We start from the raw sequence: 25,607 nt of genomic DNA, 5'->3' as shown, positions 1-25,607 counted from the left end.
ATAAATAGTAACAATGCACATTAATAAATGAATGAAATTTGTGTAAATGTCTCTTACTCTACCTGCATTTCTCATTAATAGCTCTTAGAGTTAGCAACTGTGACAGAGCGCACTCTGCGTGATTGCTGGCGCCGCTGGTCGTGTTCAGTAAACGACGAAATACTTTTATGTTCGAATCGCACCATCAAAAATTGTGAATTCTGTTCAGATTGCCAGTGGGCAACCATTAGTCACTCCTTAGCTTCACATTTCTTACCAGCGTTGGATTATGTGAATAACTGCTATGGGTTTGCTGCCATTTTTTCCTCTATAATTCAAGTCTAATAGTGGGATTAAAAATTGCAAAGTTTTACTGGCTAATTGAATTACCACTTGATCTCAATTTTCAATAAATATCGTTTTATGCTATTTTGTCATGTCTTTGCTATGCCACGTCATGTATTTATTCTAACGACCAACACTCGCACAGGTGTTGGTCGGTGACATTCTTCTTCGATCATCAAGAAATCTTAAATTCAGCTTTCGATACACCATCTTTAATCTATCCTGTATAATTAATATTGAGAGGTTAAGTCGTTGTAACTTCTAAATCTAATCTCAAACCCCTTTACCAACCCTCTTCTTCAGTCTATAATACGGTTATAGGCCCATACAAAAGCAGCACCATGATGTTCTCCGGCGTCCGGCCTAAACCAAGAAATAGCGAACCTAAGACGCGCGTAGACATGCTATTGGCTCATCAATAATGACCTCGTCGCAATCAGAACCTGGCGTGATTTCGCTTATCGTCTGCTTTCTGGAGTATAATCGATTGGTTTAGGATTGCATCGTCTTTTATTACGCTAAATCCCTGATTCACTGACGACTGACGAGTCACCCAAGCCTAAGCGTTGTTGAACAATGACATTTAATTGCGTATGTTATTGATTTGCTAGATGGAATGTGCAGGCAGAAGTTACAGAATGAATGCTCATCACATATTATCTCACGTTATATTAAGTGAATTATCTAGGCTCAATTTCAATTTAGAATGCACAACCTCGTTTCCGAAAGAAGTAAGAAGATATATAAACTGAGTGTTAGAAAGTATACCATAAAATAGTTTTCTATGAAAAAGTAAAAAAAATATTCAATTTGAGCGTAAACTCACCTTGAGTTCTATCGTGAGTTCTATGGATCGCATCCATTTTAAATTATATTGGGCCCTGTTTTCCGCTTCATTTCTATAATTATTACTATTTCTTAACACGTACTTCGAACCTTCTAAATCTTATTCTCTGCCAACAGATGCAATTAGATGGCCAGTAGGCAGACTTTGGAGCTTTCCGATATTCTAATCAGCTGATATTTTTCTGCATGTTGATATATATCGTCATGCTTGTCTCTCAGCACCGTATCGAATCATCAATAATCAGGTTTTTTGAAAATTATGTTTTTTTTACTTGAGTTTCGTGACTGAGCAGGACAATGCAAACACGAAATCGAATGGTCTTGCAGTGACCTTGAGCAATTTTATGGTATTTATGTTATAATAAGATCCTTATCGAAGAATTATTTCAACGGCAAATACCAGCAATTTAAAGGTAAAAATGCTCAATCATCAACACTGATTGTCCTCCATACTTTCTTAGAACCTTCTCCACTCCATAGCATTCTCCTATGTCCTCCACCCCATGGCCCACGCATTGAAAATAGTCTGGAACATGATAGGAACTGGAGTTTTCCTACGGATGGAAACGGAAATATTAGATATACATAACCTATAAACAACGCAGACTTTGACAGATACACGAAACATGTGTAATATATTTATATGTATGACATTGACATGTATATATTCATGTATATATTCATGTATATATTCATGTATGACATGTATATATCCAATGTATGACAATGAATAAGAACATAATCTCACCTCAATGGGCCACGCCTCATGAAACAATGCCGGTTTATACTGAGGCTACTGTTAAATTTCGGCCGTGAATAGGTCTAAGCCTGAAGGTATTGTCGTGGCTACACATGAGACCGTTAACACACAACTAGCAAGTTTTGCTCGATGAAACCACTTAATTGTAGCGCGGCTAATCAATTCTTGTTTCCTAATAACTGCAAGTATTTTTGTTTCGATGGTAAATTTTTGGCAGCGATGTCACATACTGCATGTTTTCATACTATCTGTGAAGTATTGTGCCAATTTCGAAATAGATCTAATCAGGTTTACAAAAAATACTTTGAAACGGCACAAATATAAGCTATATATGGGGATAACTAATCTATGGCTTGTGTACCTACAAATACGTTGGTTATTTAGAAAGAAATTAAAATTTGGACGCTGTTTTTGTGACATTAACCAATTTCTTAACATTATTATCCCTCAAATAAATTGCGGTTTTAAATTTCCAAGATAGTCCAATTACGAAATTTGTAGGAAAATACTGCACATTTTAGTATCCGTAAACATCGGGCGCACATTTTGGGGAAAATGCGCATTTCAACCCTGCATGTTCTAAAAATGTGTAATAATAATCGTTATCGTAGAGCAGTGGCCTCGTAGGCATTGATTGTTTAATATTAGAGTAAATACATTTCCGCTTAATCAATAAGCGTCTGTGGCTAGAGATCACTGTAGATACCTTGAACAGCATATACGTACATTGCAGTTAATAAAGCTTGCGCTGGAGGCTGTTTTATTGCTGCCTAAATGAATAGGTATATTTCTGCTGGCCATTTTCATTTTCTTGTTCTAGGTGCGTTAGATTAATTTACTACTTTATGCCGTTAATAAAAAATAGTATTCCCTGTATCGCAATAATTAAATTTTCCCTTCACTGATCACCTTTTTCATTTGTACAATGCAATCCAGAAAAAAACTCGTAGGAAAAGTCACATTAAGCCAAATCTGCAGGGCGTGCCCGCCAAATGATCAATCGACATTCTTATTGTTACCCAATATCAACGTAGGCCTCGAACTCGAATTAGACATTCTTGGTCTAGACATTGAAGGTCTAATGCATCTATATATTCATACTTGTGAGTTAAAAACAGCCAACAAAGCATCGTTATCGAGGACATCGATATCTGTACCTCGGGGAAGTTTAAAAGAGACTTCAAATCTTAAAAGCTGAGATATTACTAAAACAAAAAAAAACAAATGTGAGCTAGACCCTGAATGTCTTTACATCTGTACTGTCTACTTCAAAAATTCTTGGGTGGCAGTGTTCAACTTTTTCGTTGAAATGAAAACCAATTTTAATAAAGTATTTTAATAATTTTACGTATATTATTTTTTCGTGACAATGTTTTGAGTGTGAAAATTTAGCGTGCCTCGATTATGTGATCTAATTCATAGTGAAAATATTTGCTCGTCTCTGGTAAACTTTTGCGTCACTTTTTCTCCCAGGATAATGAAGCAGGAAGTTCATAAAATTTAACTGTATATACACATTGAAATTCTTTATTAGAATCCTTTTACACGTACAGTAGGGTTGAGTGTAATTCAATTACAATTTAATTTTTATTTTAGTATAATTTATTTATAATAGATAACTGTATCATAATATAATATAATTATATAATATGTTTAATTGCATAAAATATATAGTTAAACTATAAAACCAGTAATGCCGGAGGAGTTTGTATATGCAAAACATTTATAAACACATGATGTTATTTGATATGTTTTAAACTGTTGCTTGTCACATGATGTTATTGATGTGTTCCCTACTGTTGCTTGTCACACGATGTTACTGATGTGTTCCCTGCTGTTGCTTGTCACATGATGTTACTGATGTGTTCCCTGCTGTTGCTTGTCACATGATGTTACTGATGTGTTCCCTGCTGTTGCTTGTCACACGATGTTACTGATGTGTTCCCTGCTGTTGCTTGTCACATGATGTTATTGATGTGTTCCCTGCTGTTGCTTGTCACACGATGTTATCGATGTGTTCCCTGCTGTTGCTTGTCACACGATGTTATTGATGTGTTCGTTGCCGTTGCTTGTCACATGATGTTATTGATGTGTTCCCTGCTGTTGCTGATGTTATTGATGTGTTCCCTGCTGTTGCTTGTCACACGATGTTATTGATGTGTTCCCTGCTGTTGCGTCACGATGTTCCGCCCGTTCGCGTGGGCGAGGAACGGCAGGTCGATAACGCAAGTCGTTGTCATGACAACCAACTGTGATCCCATTATGAGGCAGCTTTGTTCTTGCAACATTAAGATAAAATAAAAACAATACAAGTGATACTAATATTTCGATCACGGAATGATTTTTTTAACTCTTACTTGTTATATTTGCTAAACTTTTCCGTTTCTAATCAAACTTCTTGAATCTATTTGAACTATTTCGCAGATAAGATTGATAATTTGCTTTTGTTTTTTAAATCGATTTGCATCGTATTTCAATAATCTCTATTCGAATTTTAAGGCCAATTGATTCATTCCCTGCATGGTGTAAATATTTCCCATTGTTTGTTAAAATTATGTTAGATTATAATAGGAAACAGCTGTCGCGCAAGGCTCGTCATGCAATAGAAAGTGGGAAGACTCGAAGCGTCGTCTGCTACTGCTCTGAACTCCAGGCAGTCATTGCGCAGGCTGTACAAGCCTCTTGTGGTTCCAAGTCCGTACGATCACTCTTCTAAGCTCAGGTAGGTTTTTTTAGCCCTGAATATAGAAACTTGGAAGTTTTTTGTAGTGATGAAAACTTGTTGAAAGCAACGTATGAAATTCCGACATCATGGTGTTCTTTATCTGGAATAATTCGGGAAGGAGTTCTGGGTCTGTGAAGCCTCGACTGTAAAGACCAATTTTGACTTATAATAACAGAATAACTAAAACTAACTGCGACCTACGCGCATGGCCTTAAATATTCTAAGTAACAGTTAGAAAAAAAATTTTGATTCTTTACGCGGGGTCATTTGAATTCAGTTGTGAGAAAGCACAAGGAAGGTTTTCCGAAGCTCGCAAAACACCATCTGTTAGGATAGAATAGAAGTGTCGGCGCTGATGAAATAGACCCATAGCCTGTTGTCGATTATTGTACTTTTCGTGACTTGATTCACAGAAAACCTAAAAACCTGCCTTTTGACCACGATCTTTTCATTACTGACGTTAGTTTGAGGTAACTAATGGACTTATTACAAGTTCGTGAGGCGTTATGCATTTCAGGAGTGAACATATGCTCCTGCACAGCTGTGTCTAGTCTGTTCTTGAACGCGTCTAACTCGGAACGTTAACAATGTTATCAGAGAGGCTGTTCCACATGTCGGTGCCTCTATAAGCGAAAAGAACAGACAGATGCTTTTTGTCTTTCGCCTCTTCGTGATGAGAACTTCCTCTTTCTGCCTGTCTCTAACCGCAATATAATTCTAACTCAATTAGTTTCTTCATGCTTAGAAAATTAATTATTACGTCCTTTGTTTAAGACTTTCTCTGATAACAGATATGTAACGGGCATGTTATACTGGTGATTTGACTATACCCGCACCATTCCAATAAATAATAAGTCAAATAAATAATAAAAACAACGTTACGATAATATACTTCAAAACCCTGAAGTATACTTTTTGATCTATTCTCAAAGTTTCTATTCTTTGTTCTTGTTTCAAAAAAATGTATCTATTTTTTATGTGATGCATAAATAAAATATAATAAAATATATTTTGATTGGTTTTCTTCTTAAAGAAAAATATGCATTCTTTTATTTATTTCCTTAAGAAAAATAAACATAATTTAATTTATATAATTTATAAAAATATACATTGAATGTGTGTTAATGTTTGTGACAGCCATGCACGCGCAACGCAGGACGACGCTTGGAGCCTTCCTTCTGTTGCTGCTTGCCTGCGGTCACGTCACTGGTTACGTCACGGACAACGATGTGAGTGTGGCTTGTGTGTCTTGTGTGTGTCAAACATACAGCACAATGCTTGTATGTAATATCATTATCATGATGATGTGAGTGGGGCCTGTGTGCCTTGTGTGTGTCAAACATACAGCAACATGCTTGTATGTAATATCATTATCATGATGATGTGAGTGGGGCCTGTGTGCCTTGTGTGTGTCAAACATACAGCACAATGCTTGTATGTAATATCATTATCATGATGATGTGAGTGGGGCCTGTGTGCCTTGTGTGTGTCAAACATACAGCAACATGCTTGAGTGTGGCCTGTGTGACTTGTGTGTGTCAAACATACAGCAACATGCTTGTATGTAATATCATTATCATGACGATGTGAATGTGGCTTGTGTGTCTTGTGTGTGTCAAACATACAGCAACAGGCTTGTATGTTACATTATTATCACAACGATGTGAGCGCGACCTGAGTGGCTTGTATGTGTTATACATACCGCAATGTGCTCATAAATCACAGTAGTTTTGCAAATGGCTCATGATTGTCACTTTTGCCACTTGCTATTGCACGCAAAACGATTGCGAAGTAATGATGAAAGATTTAAAATGGGGAACAATTAGGGTCATTTGGATTATTTCAATGAGGTTTTTTAGTTACGACGAACTGCCTTGCGTTAATGGCGTTAATTTCTGTGTAACAATGACGCAAGACTAATGTTTGATGTCCTCGTGGTTCAAAACTTTACCAATGAGCTAATAATATCAGATTGAAGATTATAAAGCGCGCAAGCGATTAATCTGAAGGCGGTAATGAAGTAAAACAAATAATAAAAGAAAGTGAAGGTACGTTTGTTGGAGTTTAACGGTTTTGCGTGGAATTATATGAGAACATTAATGGGCTTAGTGATTCTGCTATACCGGTACCACGTAGTATGCTAGGTTGTAGTAAGTCCTCGACGATTCGTGAATATTCTCAAATATCATTGCATGGAATGAAATCTCCTTTAACTGTACTAATTCATACGTAAAGGATTTCTTTGTTTTGGTTACTGATTACTTCTCGGTAAAATATGTGGGTTCTCTGATCCGGCCAGGATGTCGGAGACGCTAGTATGCTGCGCGCGATGGTAGAGCGCATGGGCAGCGGACTGGCAGACTCAGCGGCCGCAGACTACCTACCGCTGCAGGCTGGGTTCGTAAAACTAGGTTCTGTTTTTCAGAAACGAACTAGGTTCTGTATTTCAGAAACGAACTAGGTTCTGTTTTTCATAAACGAACTAGGTTCTGTTTTTCAGAAACGAACTGGGTTCTGTTTTTTTCAGTTCGTGAAACTATGTTCTGTTTGACAGGGTTCTATTTTTCATTGTTGGAGGCTTCCCCTGTCGTGAGTGTAGTGGTAGGTTCAGTGTTCATTAAACGACAGTTACAGTAAAATACTTTATTGCACGAGACATCACATCACATGAAGAGTTTTAATCAAACATTAGAACTGTAGCACTTGTTCACGTTCATGGCTAGACAAATTGGCAGCGATTAGCTTTCAGTCTACAGGGACAAGCTTCACTAGACACAAGACGCTGCTTTCAAGACCACGTTCCTACTGCTAGAATAGAAGTGTCGGCACTGAAGATATAGGCCCATGCTACATTTTCCTATCCGCAATCTCTGATCACAGTTTCAATACTCTAAATCTAAAACATTCTTACAATTCCAACGCTGATAAATTCTAGAATGACAACACCTCTGATGAATAAAAGCTGATGTTATATACATTCAATTTCATTAACATCCTGGGAAAAATGTTTTCTGGTGAATATTTTTACAGGCACGTGCTTCAAATAAAACAATATTTAGAGATGTACTCTTTTTTGGACAAAATAAGGAACGGAGAACCCACATTCAAAACAACATTTATCAATAGGTATACCACCACGTGCGCCGTACCTAATCTTGCTCATGACTTAACTAAACTCAATTGGCGATTCTTGCTGTGTGATGTTGTTAGTGTATTGTTTGGACGTTATATATAGGTATTGTTGGGTATAACGGTATAGTGTGTGATGATGTTGGTGTATTGTTTGGACGTTAAATAGGTATTGTTTGGTATTACGGTACCATTATCAGAGTTACATCAAAAACGTGGTCTGAGCTACCCATAATAATGTGACTATAGCCTATACAGTTAGCCTTATATAATGGTTGACATCAACTGGGTGAATACGGCTGGTAAATACATTATTGCTGCAGTGGGACGAGAAACATAAACCAATTAAACCATACACATGTTCATTTTTAAATTTATTTATCTATATTTATTATTGTGAGTCAATTTTTCGGTTTTCCCAAGCGACATCAATATTTGACAGTTTAGCAGCTTGTCAAAATTTAGAAATTATGTTAAGTAGTAGTAAAAATTCAGAACTTCATCGATTTTCTGCATCATTTAATTAACTGCATCAATCAATCAATCAACAATAAAATAACGTTTAATCCAAGACCTCTACTGCCCAATTAAATAAAGATCCCAGCTTTTCTAACACTCAAAGCACATGATCGTCCGTCAAATTCCAAACTATCTCTACTGAACGATGGATTTTCAATAAAAAAAATATAAAATAAATCTATATTAGTAACAAGAAAAAATATACTCAGTACTCACTGCAGTGAGTGACAGAGAGCGCATTTTCTCGTCGACGAAAACTTGAGGTCACGGACAGACGGACAGACAGACAGACGGACATGGCGAGCACAATAGTGCATTTTTTCCATAAATGAGAAAATGCGCTAAAAATGATACAAATTCAGAAACTAAACACGCCTAATTAATAAATCTGAAAAATCTATAACCTCAACCGTGCGTTTCGATCTTTTATTTGCTCTCAATATTTCCTTTAGTTTAAGTTTAGTTGGCATTCGAGCGATTGAGGTAAGTTACATGTTCAGAATTCAGAAATTGAGGCCTTCCTGCAATAGAACCATACAACTTTTTTTAAAATACCTAATTTGAATAATGAATATGATGTAAATAATCAAAATTTATACACAACATTAATCAGTATAACACGGCACGATTCCCTACAAAAATTAAGCAATAACAAATAATTGCACTAAACTTTCTAGAAACACACCACAGCAAGATTAGCAGATGTAATGATCATTAAAGGTCACATGAAAGGTAATTGGAAATTACAATAACAAAAAAATTCTTAAAACCTAATACATGTTAACTTAGAAATTAAATATGCAGATATTAAGTTAACCTATTACTTCAAAATCATCTCATTGGCTTTGGTGCTATTTCATTTCATTTTGGGACAACGTTAAATTTTTATTTTCCAAGTCCTTTCTTCCGTTCAATCTTACTGTGCATGCAACGTACAGACGCATCTCTAGCTAATCAGGATTAAAGAAAAAGCTTTTTCGATTTTTTCGATACTAAAAAAAATAACTAAAGCTGTTTCTAAATTGTTTATAATTTAAATCTCCCTAAATTGAGCCATTGTCTTCCTCTACTTTTTCTTCAGTAGCCCAAAAATTCCTGACCGGTAAAGTCATCGTACATTCTATAATCACGGCGCTCACGGTTAATCGCCCTTCTAAATAGGAACTTGCATAAATAATTACATGAGCACAATTTCACATTTTCTGATGCTGCCGTACCCGTACATCAAGGCTCGACGTAGAAAAACAAGCGAACCTTGATGAAAACAATATAAGAAAAACAAATCAATTCACGTGCGCAGATACGATGCGCCGTCGGAGGCGATGAAGGCGTCGTTGTACGAGCGCGGCCTGCCGTCCGACGAGCTCAGCCTGCACGAGGCCTTCGACCTGGGCGGCGCCGATGACCTCGCCGAGGCTCTTGAACTCAGCGCTCGACGAGACCTGCGAGACCGCGACGACTTCAGCGCTACGCGTGACCTCCGAGACGGTTAGTTAGTGGCTTCTGTTTACGTGAATAACATCTTCTCGAGCTATTTTTATATGAACTTAATCAGGGTGAAATATTAATTAAGCGTCGGTGAAGACCAATTATCCAGCGGATGGCTCGATTATCAAGGGAATAGATCGGATATACGAATTACCTGCTTATTAATGCACCCTCCGGGATAAGCATTAAATTATTGAGCTTAATTTAGGCAGATTGTCTTTGAGTATAGATATGCAGGGGAATAACCTTTGTTTTGTGAATGTTTGCCAGAGTTGAGCGTTCCGCGCAACATCAGGGATAAGATAGACTTGAGTCTTGACCGATACGAAGATCAGCAAGCGCCGTACGGGGTGGAGCTGTCCGTGCATCCTTCCTTGCGTGACCAGGAATACCTGCACCACAGCCACCTCCTCGGCAACAGGATCACCAACTTCCAAAATGGCAAGTCGAAATTATACTCATTACGTCTCAATTAAGTACTTATATATATTAAGTCTGCATATATCGCAAGTTCACAAGGAATTTAAATCAAAGAAAACGCCAAGAAAATTCACGTTACGTTTTCAACATCGACATGGAGAATTTTCTTGGCGTTTTCTTTACTTTTAAATTCCTTGTCTCAATCAAAAATAGGACAGCAAAACAAAAATATTTCATATGCGTGAGATATCCCACAAACCTACGTCGGGATACATAACAAAGTTTAAAAGAATTTCAAGTTAATTCATTTATCATATTATTATATATTCTTAAGTCTTATTTTAACATTTTATACTGACGATGGTACGAGGACGAAGGATGCAGTGTTTGCTATCGATGGTTATTGAAATTGAAGAGAGAATTGACTCTGAGCTGGATAACTTTGCAGGAAACGTTATCAAGCACTAATCCTATTACCATTAAAAGCACTGTAGAATATGGAAAGTTAGATTTCAAATTCTTAAACTACTTTCGTTAAATATAATGCCCGCTTGTTGCGGATGTGTAATGCGCGATCGAACTAAAATCGATTTTAATCCATGATGTTAATTTAGTTTGATGCTGGCTCTCGACTAACCTGGTTGGAGGAAATACTTGGTACTTGGTTTAATTGTGATTCGTGTTCTGAACATTTACTCGCGAATTTAGGGGAAACTATGAGGCAATATTCGAAACAAAGCATTTTACATAGCTTGCTTACCACATGTAAAATATATACGCAATTATTTTTACCATTGTATCTCTTGGTTTCACATAAACTGGTTCTAACAAAAAAATAACCCAAAGTCATGAATTCAAAATGCTTCGAAATGAATACACAATGATTATTTATCCTAAATCTGAGAAATCGTTTGGAAAGAACAATGCTCGTCCATGAAAAGAATTTGGGAACTTCAAGTTTGATGCCAAGCTCATCTGTCGTAGTGGTGATACCAGCTCGTTCAGACCAATATAAGGCGTTCAAAAGTTGTCTGAAATATTTCGAAAGTGGCCTGTCAATTCAACGAAAGTTCAAAATGGATCCAAATTTTCAACGTCGTGAACGTCATAAGCAACGGAAAATAATGACTTCGATCCGAGAAAGCAGAAAATTGCAGAAGCAGGAGAAACTACTCAACGAGCGTAAAGCCGAGCTGAAGCGCCACCGACTCTCCCTCCAACTAAAGATACTGCAACTGCTAAGGCTGCTTTTGAGAGAAGTGGCAAACTTGATCCCGAGGCCGCAATAATGAATAAAATGAGGGCGACTTTTTGGAAGGAATTAGTGAATCACAGAGTACAATCCGTTAATAGGGAATAATTGCAGAAGAACTAAAGGAGCACGGATTTTTTTAAGTTTTCTTGAAAGTATCATGCAACCGCAAGGAAATTTTCTCCAAAACTAAGCGGAAAAATAATGTTGGTCGTCGATTCAGGAAAAATTTTGTTCGGCCTCACCTCAGCAGCAACTATCATCAAGACCAAAGGAAGTTCAGCTGGTTGAGTTTCATTGTTCTGGGAAAAGCTAAAGCCTCGTCGATGCTCTGCCGTCAGCGTCCGAAAAAATCATCGAAGTGATCTCAACGGCAACAACATAGGTACCTACGATGAAGCCAGTTAAAGTTGGGATATAGTTCATACACGAGAACAAAACTTAATTCGGATTCTTGGTTCAGTGCAACGAATGTCAGAAGTTTTTTTGTGTCGCTTGATTAAAGGAATGAACTCATCGACGAGAAGGAAGCGCCCATCAAGAGCATTGCTGTAGATGGCAAGAATTCGAGCGCCAATGAAAGAGCTATATTTGTGCGCGTCAAAACAGTTGAAGATAATGTGTCCAGGAAATAGCAGCGACACGCAGAGAATCAGCAGGAGGATCGAGTCATTCCTCCGGCAGAGAAGTGACCTCGATACCGTGGAACCATCGTGCCTGTGGTCTTCGAGACGATCTGCCTCTACCTCGTCATGCTCAATCCTGAAAATGCTGCCTCGACGTACCATGGAACCATCGTGCCTGTGGTCTTCGAGACGATCTGCCTCTACCTCGTCTTGCTCAATCCTGAGAATGTTGACTCGACCGCTAGCGAATCAGTGTGCAGCTCAATGCCCTGATGCAGTGATGGACTAGTTTGTAAAACGAGTTGCCTCTTTCATTTATAATGTCTTGGTGTTAAAATTAATGTTCTGTTCAATGCTGTAATTTTAAATTAATGGAAAGATCTTGTAAATACTTGCATAACTACTTTTACTGATTGTATAACGTTATTTAAGGCTAATAAAATGTGTAAAGGACATTCTTCTATGCATTTCTTTGGGAACGTTAGCTGAGCTATCCAAAGACGCGCCATCATGGCAGGATATAAAACGAGTATTCCATGACGTACGGTTTTAGAAAGAAATGACAAATATACATAAGAAAAACATACAAGAAAAAAAGTCCGCTATTTGCATGAAATGATAATAAATGACCTAAAATAAATCAACAATAATTAAACGGGATAATCAATAATTTACGAAATCTAACAATAAATCGAAAGAACTGAATATTGTAGCTTGGTTCCTCTGGTAGTAGAGGCATCCGTATTTAGGTCTAACAATGAATGCTGTGACGCTTGTGAAATTGACTGCGTCGAGTGGGCTTATTCTATTGCAACAAATTTCAGAAAAAATTGAAAATGGCGGCTACATATCTAGCCCCTATAAATTATTTAACATTTATACATCTCTAGCTTCACACAATAAGATAAGCTTATCAATAGGCCTCTTTATTTCTATAGTTTTGAAATTAGTGTTCTTCGCATCCTTATGTTTAGCAATCTTAACCTTAGCTGAACGAACATTGTAATCATTATCGGGATAGACTTCAGTCACTTCGAGGCAGTAACTGATCCACAACGAGAACCAAATCGTTAGGCTGAAGTGAACGACTGCTTCTCGTCCACTTCTGTCTCTCCTGCAGTAGTGGCAAATTCTGTCTGTGCCATCTAACCCAAAATAAGTTGGCTAGAAAATGAACTTGTTTCCATCTTCTCTTTGCGTAAAGATCACCTCGCGAAAACAATCCAGGAGGGAAAGTGACGCCTGAGTGCAGAAGAAGATGGTTGGGCGTGAGAGCTTCCAAGTCTGATGGGTCGTTCGTTAGTTAGGTTAACGGTCGAGAGTTGAGAATCGCCTCAACTTCACAGAATAGCGTATTCAATTCTTCGTCCATCAGTCGAATAGACTGCTCCTTCATCAAAGTGTTGAGGGTTTTTCGAATGGTTCTGATCTCGCGTTTCCAAACTACCCCGAAATGCGAGGCCGATAGAGGTTGAAATTTCCACTCAATTGTTCTTTGTTTCGTTCAATTCTTCTTTGTTTCGTCCAATTCTTGGAATTGGAATTGTTCTTTGTTTCGTCCAATTCCAAGAAACCGGAACGCTCTCATTCCGGTTTCTTATTTCTTCGGCCATCTCTTTATTTCCCGAGGTGAAATTTGTTCCGTTAATTGTCGGAGCGAATGACCTTCACGCACTACCCCGTTTTGACATGAATCTCCAGAAGGCATTTTTAAATGAATCTGTATCAAGAAAAAATAAGACTTCAATGTGAATTGAACGACTGCCTAAACAGGTGTATATTGAACCATACTTTTTTCCGTTCGACGACCATTCGTGACCATAAAGGGACCGAAATATTCTATTCCGACGTTGGTGAATGTCGGATGATCCCCCGTTACTCACTCGCTGGAAAGATCCGACATCATGCATCTGCTCACCTGGTTTTCCTTGCAGCCTTCGGCATATCATACATTCGCGCAGCAATCTTCTTACCAGCGTGTGAAGGTCCACAATCCAGAACTTACGGTGCATGGAGATGAGAGACGAGCATTTCTCGTCCCAAATGTCCCAGCCTTACGTGGAGAGAACGCACTAATGCTTTGACAACAGGATAGTCACTAAGCAAAATTATCGGGTGCTTCAAATTAGTGTCGTAACATGTTTCCCTAATGCGACCTCCGACTCTCACAAGGTTGTCCATCAAAATTGGTCCAAGCTTTGACAGATTGTGCGATTTAGGAACCTGACTTTTCTTCTTTAGGAGGTCAATAACGAACGTAGGGAATGTTGCTGCCTGAACTCTTTTCCAAATTTCAGCCTCAGCCGCTCCGGGTTCAGCCACCGTCAACCCTCCCGATTTTCGAGATCCGCACAAGTTCTTGAACCTCAAAAACCAAGTAACTTTGAATTTTAAGCGAAACGTCGATGCAAGTAATTTTTCTGTTGGATTGCATTCGTCAATTTCTGTGATGTTTTTACTGCGGTGCACTTCTTTACTTCTGGATCCCCAATCGTTGATCACACTATGTTGCGTCGATTGTATAGAANAGCGATTCTATGGGCCAAAATTCTTCTCGCTGTTGTAGGAACGATGGACCAGTCGAGTTCCAGTCGTGGAGTTCCTTCATCTTTTCCGGAGCAACTCCTCTGCTATAATATGGTAGGCCGGGTTGAAGTCGCTGGGTAGGTATCTCCATCTGGATCTGTAATACTCCTAATGAAAGCCACCCTATTGGAGACGAATCTCTGGAATCTCGCGGTGTCATTCCAAATATACTTCAGAACCGTCAAGCTGTCTGTCCAGAAATATGCTTTCGAAGGCATATTTCTTTCATTCTCTTTCGAGGATTTGGTGAAGGCATACTGCCAATTTTGCTGCATTCAACTCGATACGCGGGATTGTGCTCAATGTAGAGTTGTTTAATTAGCGGAGTGAGTCGGGCCTTGGCAATCAGAGGCGAACATGCAGCTGAACCGTCAGGCCTGATGTTCCTTGCGAAGGCGATTGCACCATACGCCGTTTCGCTTCTGTCTGCAAAGTAGTGAAGTTCGTAATGCTAAGTGTAGGCGTTAATTAAATTTCTTGATCAGCCCTAGAGTCTATTTACATAGAATTATTATATGAACTTGGTTGACATTTTACTACTACTGGGGACTGTAATTTTTCTCATGGCATCTTACTTAATCAAATTTCGTTACCAAAAATTCTTCTTGAATGGTTTTTTTATTGAATACAATTCTCTTTTTCATTTCTTACGCCTGCACTAGCGAATAAATGAGATAAAACTCTAACTACGTGAAAACTCATAGAAAATAATTAAGTGCATGTAACGTGAAATATAGCTAGCCATAGAAATATTATTGTGACCGGCGCTTTATATAGAAATGATACGCTGCTTCGTGGTAGAAAACGAGTATATACATAGTGAACCTAGCAAACCCCCTTTTAGCGATGTTGCGGATGCTCTCAAATTGCTGGCCAAAGTTTAAAATTAGAAAACATCTTGTTTTAGACGACAACCTTCCATCTAAGTGCCTCTACCAACAGAATCTAGTAACCCTGAGAATAGTAAATCCTGCAAAATTTTTAGCACCGTCGAGAGATAGTTTTTATAATTCAGAAAACCAGAAAGAGCATCTGAGTGAGAGCATCACTATATGAGAAAGAGCATCTGAGCGAGAGCATCACTGCATGAGAGAGCATGTGAGCGAGAGCATCACGACATGAAAGAGAGCATCTGAGCGAGAACATCACTGCATGAAAGAGAGCATCTAATGCTCTGCATGAATTATAACCGCTTCGGTATCTTCTTAGTGGATGAACCAAGATTCTTGTGGTCATTTCTTCAGGGCTGCTGGTGATGCAGCTCCCTTATAGCACTGGTCAGATGATATAGAGACTCGACTAAGTCATCAATTGAAAGGCTTTAACACTTTGAGTGCGACGTGCGCCATATATGGTACATGCATGCATGTCCCAAACTGCGATGTGCGCCATATATGGTGCACGCTTAAAAAATTTAATTTTTTAAAAAAAGCTCTTTAAAATATCAGCCAGATCATAAACTTGTGAAAAATATGATGGATAATTGACAATAATGTTTTCTAAAACCTATATGAACGTCGTACAATCGAATCTTAAGAATCTTAGTAGTTGGAATGTAGCGTGAAATAATGAGTGGGTACGAAAAAGAAAAAGTATTAAATTAAGGGGGTTATCCTGTTCCAATGTGTTGAAAATCATTTTTTCGGTAGTGGTATGGATTATAGCAGTAGAAAAATAAGTATTAGTCATTCGAAAGTTGCCTAAGCTCACACAGAAACAGAATGGCACTGTAAAAAGCAAGATAAACGGTGATACGGATTCCGAGTACTGGGCTAGCAATTGATAGTTACTTTTCTTGTTTTTTGTCCCACTTTAGCACCAACTAACTTCCTTTTTTTGCAATTATGTTAAAGCAAGACTCAGATCAGTAGCTCGTCATGGCATGAAGTTCAGGTCCTCAGCTTTAAATACTTTAGAGCTGGAACGACAACATTAAAAATTATTGTGATTTGGTTATAGAAATATTTCTTCACGTGTCTGACCTATTACTAGTGAAAATACACTAGTAATAGGTCAGACACGTGACACGGACAGACACGTAATCTTCAACAACTTCAGCAATTCACATCAATTTTTACTGACTATAGAACTGATCACCAAGCACCCAGGCATTTGCTACAGTTTTTGCCAACAACTTGAACAGTTGTTGGTACCACTTCATGCGTGCTTTGCTTAGAGCAGTATTGTAAGAAATCATCTAAATGAATTATAAACTTCACATTTAGCAGCATTTTACCCCAGAATGATTTGTAGCTTGATTATTGCAGTCACAATCCGATTTCATTTGCACAGAAAATGTTTTTTTCAAGCGTTAGTACCCGTGTGATGCAAATTTTTTATTGTAGTTGAATAAAAAATGCCGTGTACCTCATATGGCGCACGTTGCCTAGAAAGATGAAAGTTTCCATCCCAGGCGACATGCACCAATAGAGGCTCACAGTTTTTATGTCAGAAGCTTGTAGAACTTGCTCAGACAAGAGCAGCGCACTTGCCCTGATCTCGCTGCCTTGTCTGTAACTTGAGTTATTCAAGTTTGAATGAGTCGCACCACTGGAATACAGGCTATTTTGTGAGTCGCAGTCAAAGTGTTAAAGGAGAGCGGTGCTTTAAACTTTATGTGTTATTCATTCCTGTCACTAAAATGAGTGGCATTAAAGAAAATTTGACTAATGGCACGAAGTTTGAGACTTTAAACAAATAACGCAGACATTTCCCTTATAAAGTTCTTGTACTGTATATCCTAATGCCAAGATTACTTCATGATAGAGACGGCCGCATGAAGTCATTCATGGATTCAAAAGATATCTGTTCCGTGTTTCTGAACATTACGTGACGGCAGAAAACGGACGAAACTTGCTTGCAACATCAACTAGAAGAAAATTTTATGTTGGGTTTGACCTGACGGATTACATAACTTATGAAAGGAATTAAAAAGGTGGTGTCAAAAATGTTGTGCGCCATTACACCCTATATAATAACTATTGACAAAATTGTACCGCGTAAACCGTGTTTTGAACTGCTTTGCCCCTATATACCTATGCTCCTATATACATGCTCCTCTTATATAGAGGTATATACCTATATACCTATATATGTTACGTGAATTTTCAAAGCCGCGTGAGATACAAAATACATCATGTGACCACCAGGTCCTATACATATATAGTACAGTACATGTAGCAGTTTCATAGAAAAATTTATAATTTTCGTATAATGACGTAAACAAATCAGTTTCTATAGATTCTAATCACCAAAGGAATAAACAAAATTAGATTACCTTGGGAATTACTTGGTTTAATGTAGAAAAGAGAACTAAAAGATCAATAAAAATTGCTGCAATTATTTTCATAAGCAAATGAGTTCTTAATACTCGGAGAGCAGCGCCAGAAGCGCGGTCAAAAATACACGAGCATGCATTATTTGTATTCAACTGAAAATTTGTTTGATAATAAGTGATGTGTGAGAAACGTAAGCCAAATAATTAACATGGAAATACCGGAAATGAAATTGCTTAATGCTCTGAAATTCTGCTTGTGAATTAGTTAAACACCAAAGCATGAAATGCTCAAAGACTCGTTAGAATGTACCACTATAATGTTTGGTTATTTTTAATTTGCTTCAATTGAAATGTACTCAAATAGTTTCTAAGTCCATAAAAGTAATATCCTATATAAATATATGTTTATTTTCATAATACAGATTTATTTGCATGGAAGTAAGTTCAATATTTATGCTTCGGCACACGTTTTCATTTAAGCAGAGCTAAACATAACTTGCATTCGTTCACTTTCTTAATGCTCATTAGTTAACCACATTACAATCCAAGTCTTTTAAAATGCACGCATGGGTGAACTTCAATAAACATTTTCGCAAGTTAACTTGAAAAAACTCGTGCAATTCTTCATGGAGCATGAATTTGTACTCCCTGCTGTGCTGACAAGGAAGCTGAGATGCAAATTTATTTGCCTTCATTGCACTAATTGGCCAGAAGCCTGGGCGTACGGTGCTTCTGAGACTCACGTGTCAGTCAACTCGCGATGTGTCTTCTTGAATTCTATGCATGAGATTATTCATGGCATGTGACTCATGCATTTTAATATTGTCTGTGGCTCCGTGCTCCAGAAATACATGTCCGTGTTCTTCAGTTATACTTTCTTCGTTCATTCTATCATTGATGCAAGAGAAAGTAAATTCAATATGCAACAGAAAGTAAATTCAACGAGCGAGTTTATCATAAGATTCAATCAAAGTTCGATAAGATGAGAACTGGTGCACAGAAAATCATGATGATGAAAACTGATCTTCACAGAAGTGGAGTTCATAGGCCTCCAGAGCTTTGATGTTGCTGCGAAGCACACTTTGCTTCGATGTCTCCCGAGACAAGTGACACAAATTGACTCCAATGTGAACTTAACGAAGAGTCGTGACGTCGCCTCAGATGTCTCCTTCTTTGATGTCTCAAAATAAACACAATTTTCCTCACAAGCGCCTAAAAAACATGCGGAAGCCGAACCGGAATTCGTCAGCTAAAGTAATTTATGATTGCATGAGGAAGATGCCAGCTCGGAATTGAGAAGCGAATAACTCATCATGTTTGTTAATCTTTTTGTGTATATTTATTATATTCAACAAGCTAACTTGGTACTTAAGATATCTCATTTAATGTCCGGAGGAACAATTTTTTTCTGAATTTAGAACATTCCCGATAACATTGCACAAGTCCAGGCTCAAAAAGTGTTAAGCAAATGAACTGCATGACAGTGAGGACAGAATAAGCCAAATTTTCAGAGCATTTGCAGTATTTGGCCATGAAATAAATAATAGCAGATAATTCATTGAAATTTGTGTGATTTAGCACCCCGTAATGCAGCCATAATTTGCAATAGGGATGATGCGCATCAAGCCTTCAGGCGCAGGCGCTCCGTCTGCCACCTCAGAGCGCAAGACAGACGGCGTCCTGCCGGCCTACTGCAACCCGCCCAACCCCTGCCCCCTGGGCTACACAGGTCAGTGGTGACCTGCCGGCCTACTGCAACCCTCCCAACCCCTGCCCCCTGGGTTACACAGGTCAGTGGCGTCCTACCGGCCTACTGCAACCCTCCCAACCCCTGCCCTCTGGGCTACACAGGAGGCAGGGGTATTTATTAATTAGTATTTTTCCATACTGATTAGTTTATTCCTTTTGTATGAGGCTCATCAGTGTTATAGTTTATCATTTATGTGACTATATACATCATAAATGCGCAGAACTAATTTTCAAGAATCACCAGATGAACTTTCGAGTTGTATGAAATTGTGAATTTTAGCCTAATTTTTGCTTGGATCATAATTTATGCAAATTTCCTAATAATCTTACACCTTGAATTATAATCTTTTCAAAGTATTCATCGCGGAACTAAAGTTATTCATGATATCAATTGCAGTTGTTGCCTTCAATGTTTTTTTTAACAAATATGTAAATTTCAATCGTAATTCCACTTTGTGAACACGTGTATAATATTTTCTCTACAGTTGATCAATTGACTTTAAACATGTTCTCTCGAATACTGCATAACCTAATGCTATAAATGGAGCAATTTCTGCCACCACTCGAGCAGCCTCGGACGGCTGCCTGGAAGAGTTCCAGAACACGGCGGCGTTCTCACGAGTAGAATATTTCCATAGTTGTTTAAATGAACTTGAACATTTTCTCTCCAATACTGCATAACTTGAAGCTTTAAATTAATCAATTTCTGCCACCTCTCGAGCAGCCTCGGACGGCTGCCTGGAAGAGTTCCAGAACACAGCAGCGTTCTCACGCAACTACCAAGCGATGCAGGAGTGCATGTGTGATACCGAACACATGTTCGACTGCCCCGACACGACGCGTGACACAGAGATCGGGGCCCTGGCCCGGTCTATCCAGAACGAAGGCGTTCTTGATACCACCATCGATAAGATAGTCAATGAAATGGTGAGTTATTTGACGAAATAAGGCTTGACATTGTAATCAAAACGATTTGTTTTTAAATGGGTATTTCAGTTGAAGAAACCTTTGTTTCATGACAATCGATGCGATATTTGAAATGATTGTAAAAAAAGGTTTCATCACCACGATCGTCAGTGAAATAATTGACGAAACTGTGAATGTCAGCATTACAATTCTGAATAATATTTTTTTTACGTTAGATTCTCATTTTATCTTGCAGAGGCGCAACCCGTATATGAGCGGCGAGAAGCTCCCAGTGGCTGCCAAGAAGGGGTCCACGCTCCCTTAGACGCTGTACCTACTAAACGCACCCGATGGCTTAATTTAGTTGATGTTTAGGTCTGGAATTGCCATCAAGAATGAAGAATGTTCTATAATATTGCTGTAAAATTCTCGAGTGTTTTTAATACTTCGAAGACAGGCTTTCTTAAGTATTTTGCAGTCTCGTGGGGTTATCGCTTGGAGCCGATCTACTTGGTGCACATAATTTTAAGGAAGTGTTTTTGAAAATTCACATCTCTCATATCATGGAAAAGAAACCAATATATAAATATCAGGGAATTTCAAGTTCAATAATACTAGTGGTATTCATCACAGTTTTGCCCAGTAATTAAGAAAGAATATACATAAATTGATGGAAGATACTAATTTATAATCTAGTGCATCAAACTTTGATGTTCGAGATGCACAAAGCACGCTTTTCATCGTAATGAAAACCAAAAAACTTACTGTCTCGTATTACCCGATGATATTCAGTCGAATTAATTAATGACTCTATACTTGATCTACTGGTTGGATTGATGTGCTGGTGAATTGATGCGTTCAGTGATGTGCTAGTGAATTGATGCCTTCAGTGATGTGCTGGTGAATTGATGCGTTCAGTGATGTGCTGGTGATGTGAGGCGTTTCAAATGAGGCCAAGATGCTGCTTTACTACGCACTTATCGCTTATATGCGCTCGTATGGCTGTTTGTATGAGATACGTCCTCGTACGATAGCACTATTTTCTCACCATCGAACGATACCGCGTCAATCTAGCAATCTCAGACGATTGTTTCAATTGTCTTAGTCCATGTTGGTGGCTTATCGCACCATTCTCAAGGACTGTCAGTGGTGCTGTTAGAAACGAAAAATCAGATTTGATATCTTGCATTAGTATCTACTTTAATTGCCAAGTTTACCGTAAATATCACTCGTGATCATTGGAAAAATTTGTACCCTCAATCTTAACCATCTTATTCAATATCTGAGGGTACAGCGGGGGAGTACATGCAGCCACCGCCCCTTGTATCTCTGGGGAGGTTTCTCCCCCTAAGCCCAGAATTCCCCTTGTGCTACCCGCTTCTCCCAGCGTCGGCTCTGCAGGTCTCGTGTCTCTTTGACATTTGCGCCTCCGACGCTCCCCTTGAAAACGGGCGCGTCAGGAGCGTGCGAAACCCATATCCAGTGCCGCTATTACTACACATGCTCTGGGTACGTGGCAATGGATGAATTATTATACGTTGAAACCCATATCCAGTGCCGCCATTACTACACATGCTCTGGGTACGTGGCAATGGACAAATTCTTATACGTTGGTTCAAGTGACTCGGTCTTCTACTCGGCATATTTCCAAAGTCGGGATCTCTGTGCAGTCGAACTTCTGATAATTTGGTGAGGTATTTGTTCGCTTCTTGCACAGGCCGGTTATCAACGTGCCAAAGCATAATAATAAATAAGAAAAATAGCAAAATTAAGAGAAATGTCAGCAAATGAACGCGCATTCGTAAACCAGTTGATATTTACCTACACGATTATCCACAACCAGCAACACTACCAACTTTCCAACGTTGATGTCATTGTTTTAGTGGGTCCTGATTCCTATGCCTTACAGACAAGATATTCCAAGACCTTTACACATATATTTTCAATGCGTTTCACTAAATACATCATTGGATTTAATGGGCTTTCCATTGATCGGAAACTCTCATTACACTACTACGTTTTCCGGCGTTTTCGTTATTTGCGCGCTCATATTTGAATCAATACCTACTCAGTAAATTGTTTATTAAATTTTTCTACTGCAATCAGAAACTTGAATACAGTTGAATAATTTTGAATATTATTTTTGCAGTGGACATTGCTTGCCAGCATTTGATAATGTATGTATCAAAGAAATCTGTTCACCAATGTATTGCATCAACAGCTCTATTTCACGTAGCTGGGACACTAGTCTGCATCACAGCTTTACATCACGTAGCTGGGACACTAGTCTGCATCACAGCTCTACTTCACGTAGCTGGGGCACGAGTCTGCATCACAGCTCTACTTCACGTAGCTGGGGCACGAGTCTGCATCACAGCTCTACTTCACGTAGCTGGGGCACGAGTCTGCATCACAGCTCTACTTCACGTAGCTGGGGCACTAATCGTGTATGCATATTTTAATTGCGGTGGTAGCATGTAATTCTCGCGTAGCTTGCACTCCTGAGCAGCAGATGTGACCTCGCTGCCTCGCATTGACCTCGCGAATGCAGGAATGACGTCATAAGGTTGCAAGCATTCATTCGAGGACAACTGAACTCTCAATGTTCGACCTTATCTATTGTCTGAATTTGATGCTCAGTACATAACTTTTTCCTTCCAATATCTGAATAGATGATCTTTTGGAAATTCCAAAGTCCCTACAACTCTTAAATTTTGTTCTCCTAAGCCTTTTATTAAACGTTACATGAAATTTAGCACATGAACAAAACATTCCAAGGTTGCTCATTTCAATTATATTGGGATTTGTATCTGAAAAGAGTCAAACGTCTTTTGCTGTATGATCTTGGTAACAATTTTACCTGAATTTATCGGTACAATATTCTATCAACCCAAAAAAATCACGTATGCATGCGCCATGCTTCGATATAATATTTGGGCAGTATTCCGTGTTGTTTAATAAATCGCCATACATGTTCCATATTTCAACATTATCTGTACGTTATTTAATCTTGTCTGAATAATAGACTCACTTGCTTCATGCCTCACAATTGGCATCTCCTAGAGCAGCTACGTGTGAACGAACATAATCTATATACGTTGTTCCTATTGATATAAACAATGTGTCGTTGTACTGACCAGAACTTATACGTATATTATCTGAAAAATTATATTATATATTCACAAATGATATATTAGAATCCAAATATACCAGCCTAAAACAGTGTTGAAATTGCTCTTCATTTTCCTCTAAATTAATCGGTGTTTTAAAAAGCTCCCGAAACTAAGTAAAAACGCTATTTGCCCTTTGCATATGAATTATTTTCAAAAGCCAATGTTGCAGCGAACTCAATCCTCTAAATACATGAATTTTTCAACTGCCGATCTGAATTATTATAATTTTTGGTAAGATTTTTATTCGGCCCTGCGATAGATATTTGTGCACTCCACACCGAACCAACGAGACTTTGAATAGGCAACATATGAATGGAAAGAAGATGCATGCAATTGCAAATAGGTTGCATAAGAATGCAAATAAGTTGCATAGTATGGGAAAAATTTTGCATAAGAATTCAAAAAGGTTGCATAAGAATGCAAATATATTGCATATTGCATAAGAATTCAAATAGGTTGCATAAGAATGCAAATATATTGCATATGAATGCAAATAAGTTGCATAAGGATGCGCTATATGTTGCATAAGAATTACTAGCATCAGAGTAGAGAATGAATATTATGTATAAAGGATGCAAATAAGATACACTCTCCTCACAAGGTTTAGGCATTTTTCGATTGACGCTAATTAAGTTCACTGTTACGAGATCTTCACTCCATACAGCTTTTTGAAGCCCCGCGACAGGTGTTGATGCCTGAGTCACCATTTAGAAAACCCTGACATTTGATAATGCTTGTAAAACAACCTCGATCAAACCATCTCACCCCCACACATCTCACCCCCACACGACTCACCCCCACACATCTCACCCCCACTCCACATCTCACCCCGCAGCCCAATATAGCTCCACGACGCCCACACCCTCTCGTTGCCCTAGCAACAGACCAGCCTCTTCTTCCTCTCTCGCTCTCTCTTCTCCCTCTCTCTGGAAGCGACACTCTCTTCCATCAACTCTCACTCTCTTGTTTTCGTTCACTTATTTATCTCTTTTTCTCTTTCTCTCTCTCTCCCTCGAGCTGTTGCTGATTCTTTTTTATTTCTACGTCTTCAATTTCCGTTCCTTCTGGTCATGTAATTCAAATCTCTCTTCTCCATTTATTGCTCTCGCAACGGAACGGTTTCATCATCTGTCTTCGTTCACCTGCAGCGACTCGTCTTTATCTGAAGGAATTACAGCTTGCTAATATTTTATCTTTATTTTTTTTTATCATAAACGAGATGCCAAGCAAGATCCATTTGCTATACCTTGAATTTTTCAGCCATATGTTTCAGCCGTCTGCTCACGAAATGACCTCGCCTAAAAGTCTAACCTGATCTTATAGCATGCAACTAAGATGTCTTGATTTCTTATGAGGTTCATCTAAAAGCCGGACCAATCGACTGAATTATCAGAATTTCTGTAATTGCGTTATGATTGTGCAACAAGCGGTAATTTTTTCTCTAAAAACAATTTTATTATGTTTTTTTTACTATTACTGGCAGAGAGTGCTGGCTACCATTTGACTCCGAGGTATCGATTTCTCTGCCGATGTGACAACTTCTAAGTTTTCCCATCGAACTCAAGCGCTTCATAGCCAGGGATTTAATCTATAGCCCATTTCCTGAAATTTCTCATGAGAAGTTAGATTTTCGTACCACTGTGCCACTAAGAGCATGCAGATAAATCACATATATCTTTCGATTCTCTACTTCAAATGATCGAAGCAAACTTCGAAAATATAACTCAGTATTCACTGCAGTGAGTGACATAGAGCGCATTTTTCGTCGACGAAAACGTGAAGTCACGGACAGACAGACGGACAGACAGAAGACGGACATGGCGAGCA

At 38.5% G+C, this 25,607-nt stretch overlaps 1 protein-coding gene across 1 annotated transcript; it reads left to right on the top strand.

The window, feature by feature from the left end:
* The first annotated feature begins 4,585 nt into the window (after nt 1-4,585).
* On the top strand, nt 4,586-23,830 carry LOC108679866. The gene is made up of 8 exons (XM_018168595.2): nt 4,586-4,652; nt 5,793-5,884; nt 6,955-7,052; nt 9,604-9,791; nt 10,062-10,232; nt 19,562-19,681; nt 20,426-20,628; nt 20,864-23,830. The coding sequence occupies exons 2-8, from the start codon at nt 5,795-5,797 to the stop codon at nt 20,930-20,932; spliced, it is 939 nt and encodes a 312-aa protein (XP_018024084.1). The 5' UTR covers nt 4,586-4,652; nt 5,793-5,794; the 3' UTR covers nt 20,933-23,830.
* The last annotated feature ends 1,777 nt before the right edge of the window (nt 23,831-25,607 follow it).

The sequence above is a fragment of the Hyalella azteca genome, unplaced genomic scaffold, assembly GCF_000764305.2.
Source record: "Hyalella azteca isolate HAZT.00-mixed unplaced genomic scaffold, Hazt_2.0.2 contig13536, whole genome shotgun sequence".
Taxonomy (NCBI): domain Eukaryota; kingdom Metazoa; phylum Arthropoda; class Malacostraca; order Amphipoda; family Hyalellidae; genus Hyalella; species Hyalella azteca.
The sequence above is the reverse complement of the archived record's forward strand: the minus strand, read 5'-3'. Positions and strand labels throughout refer to the sequence as shown.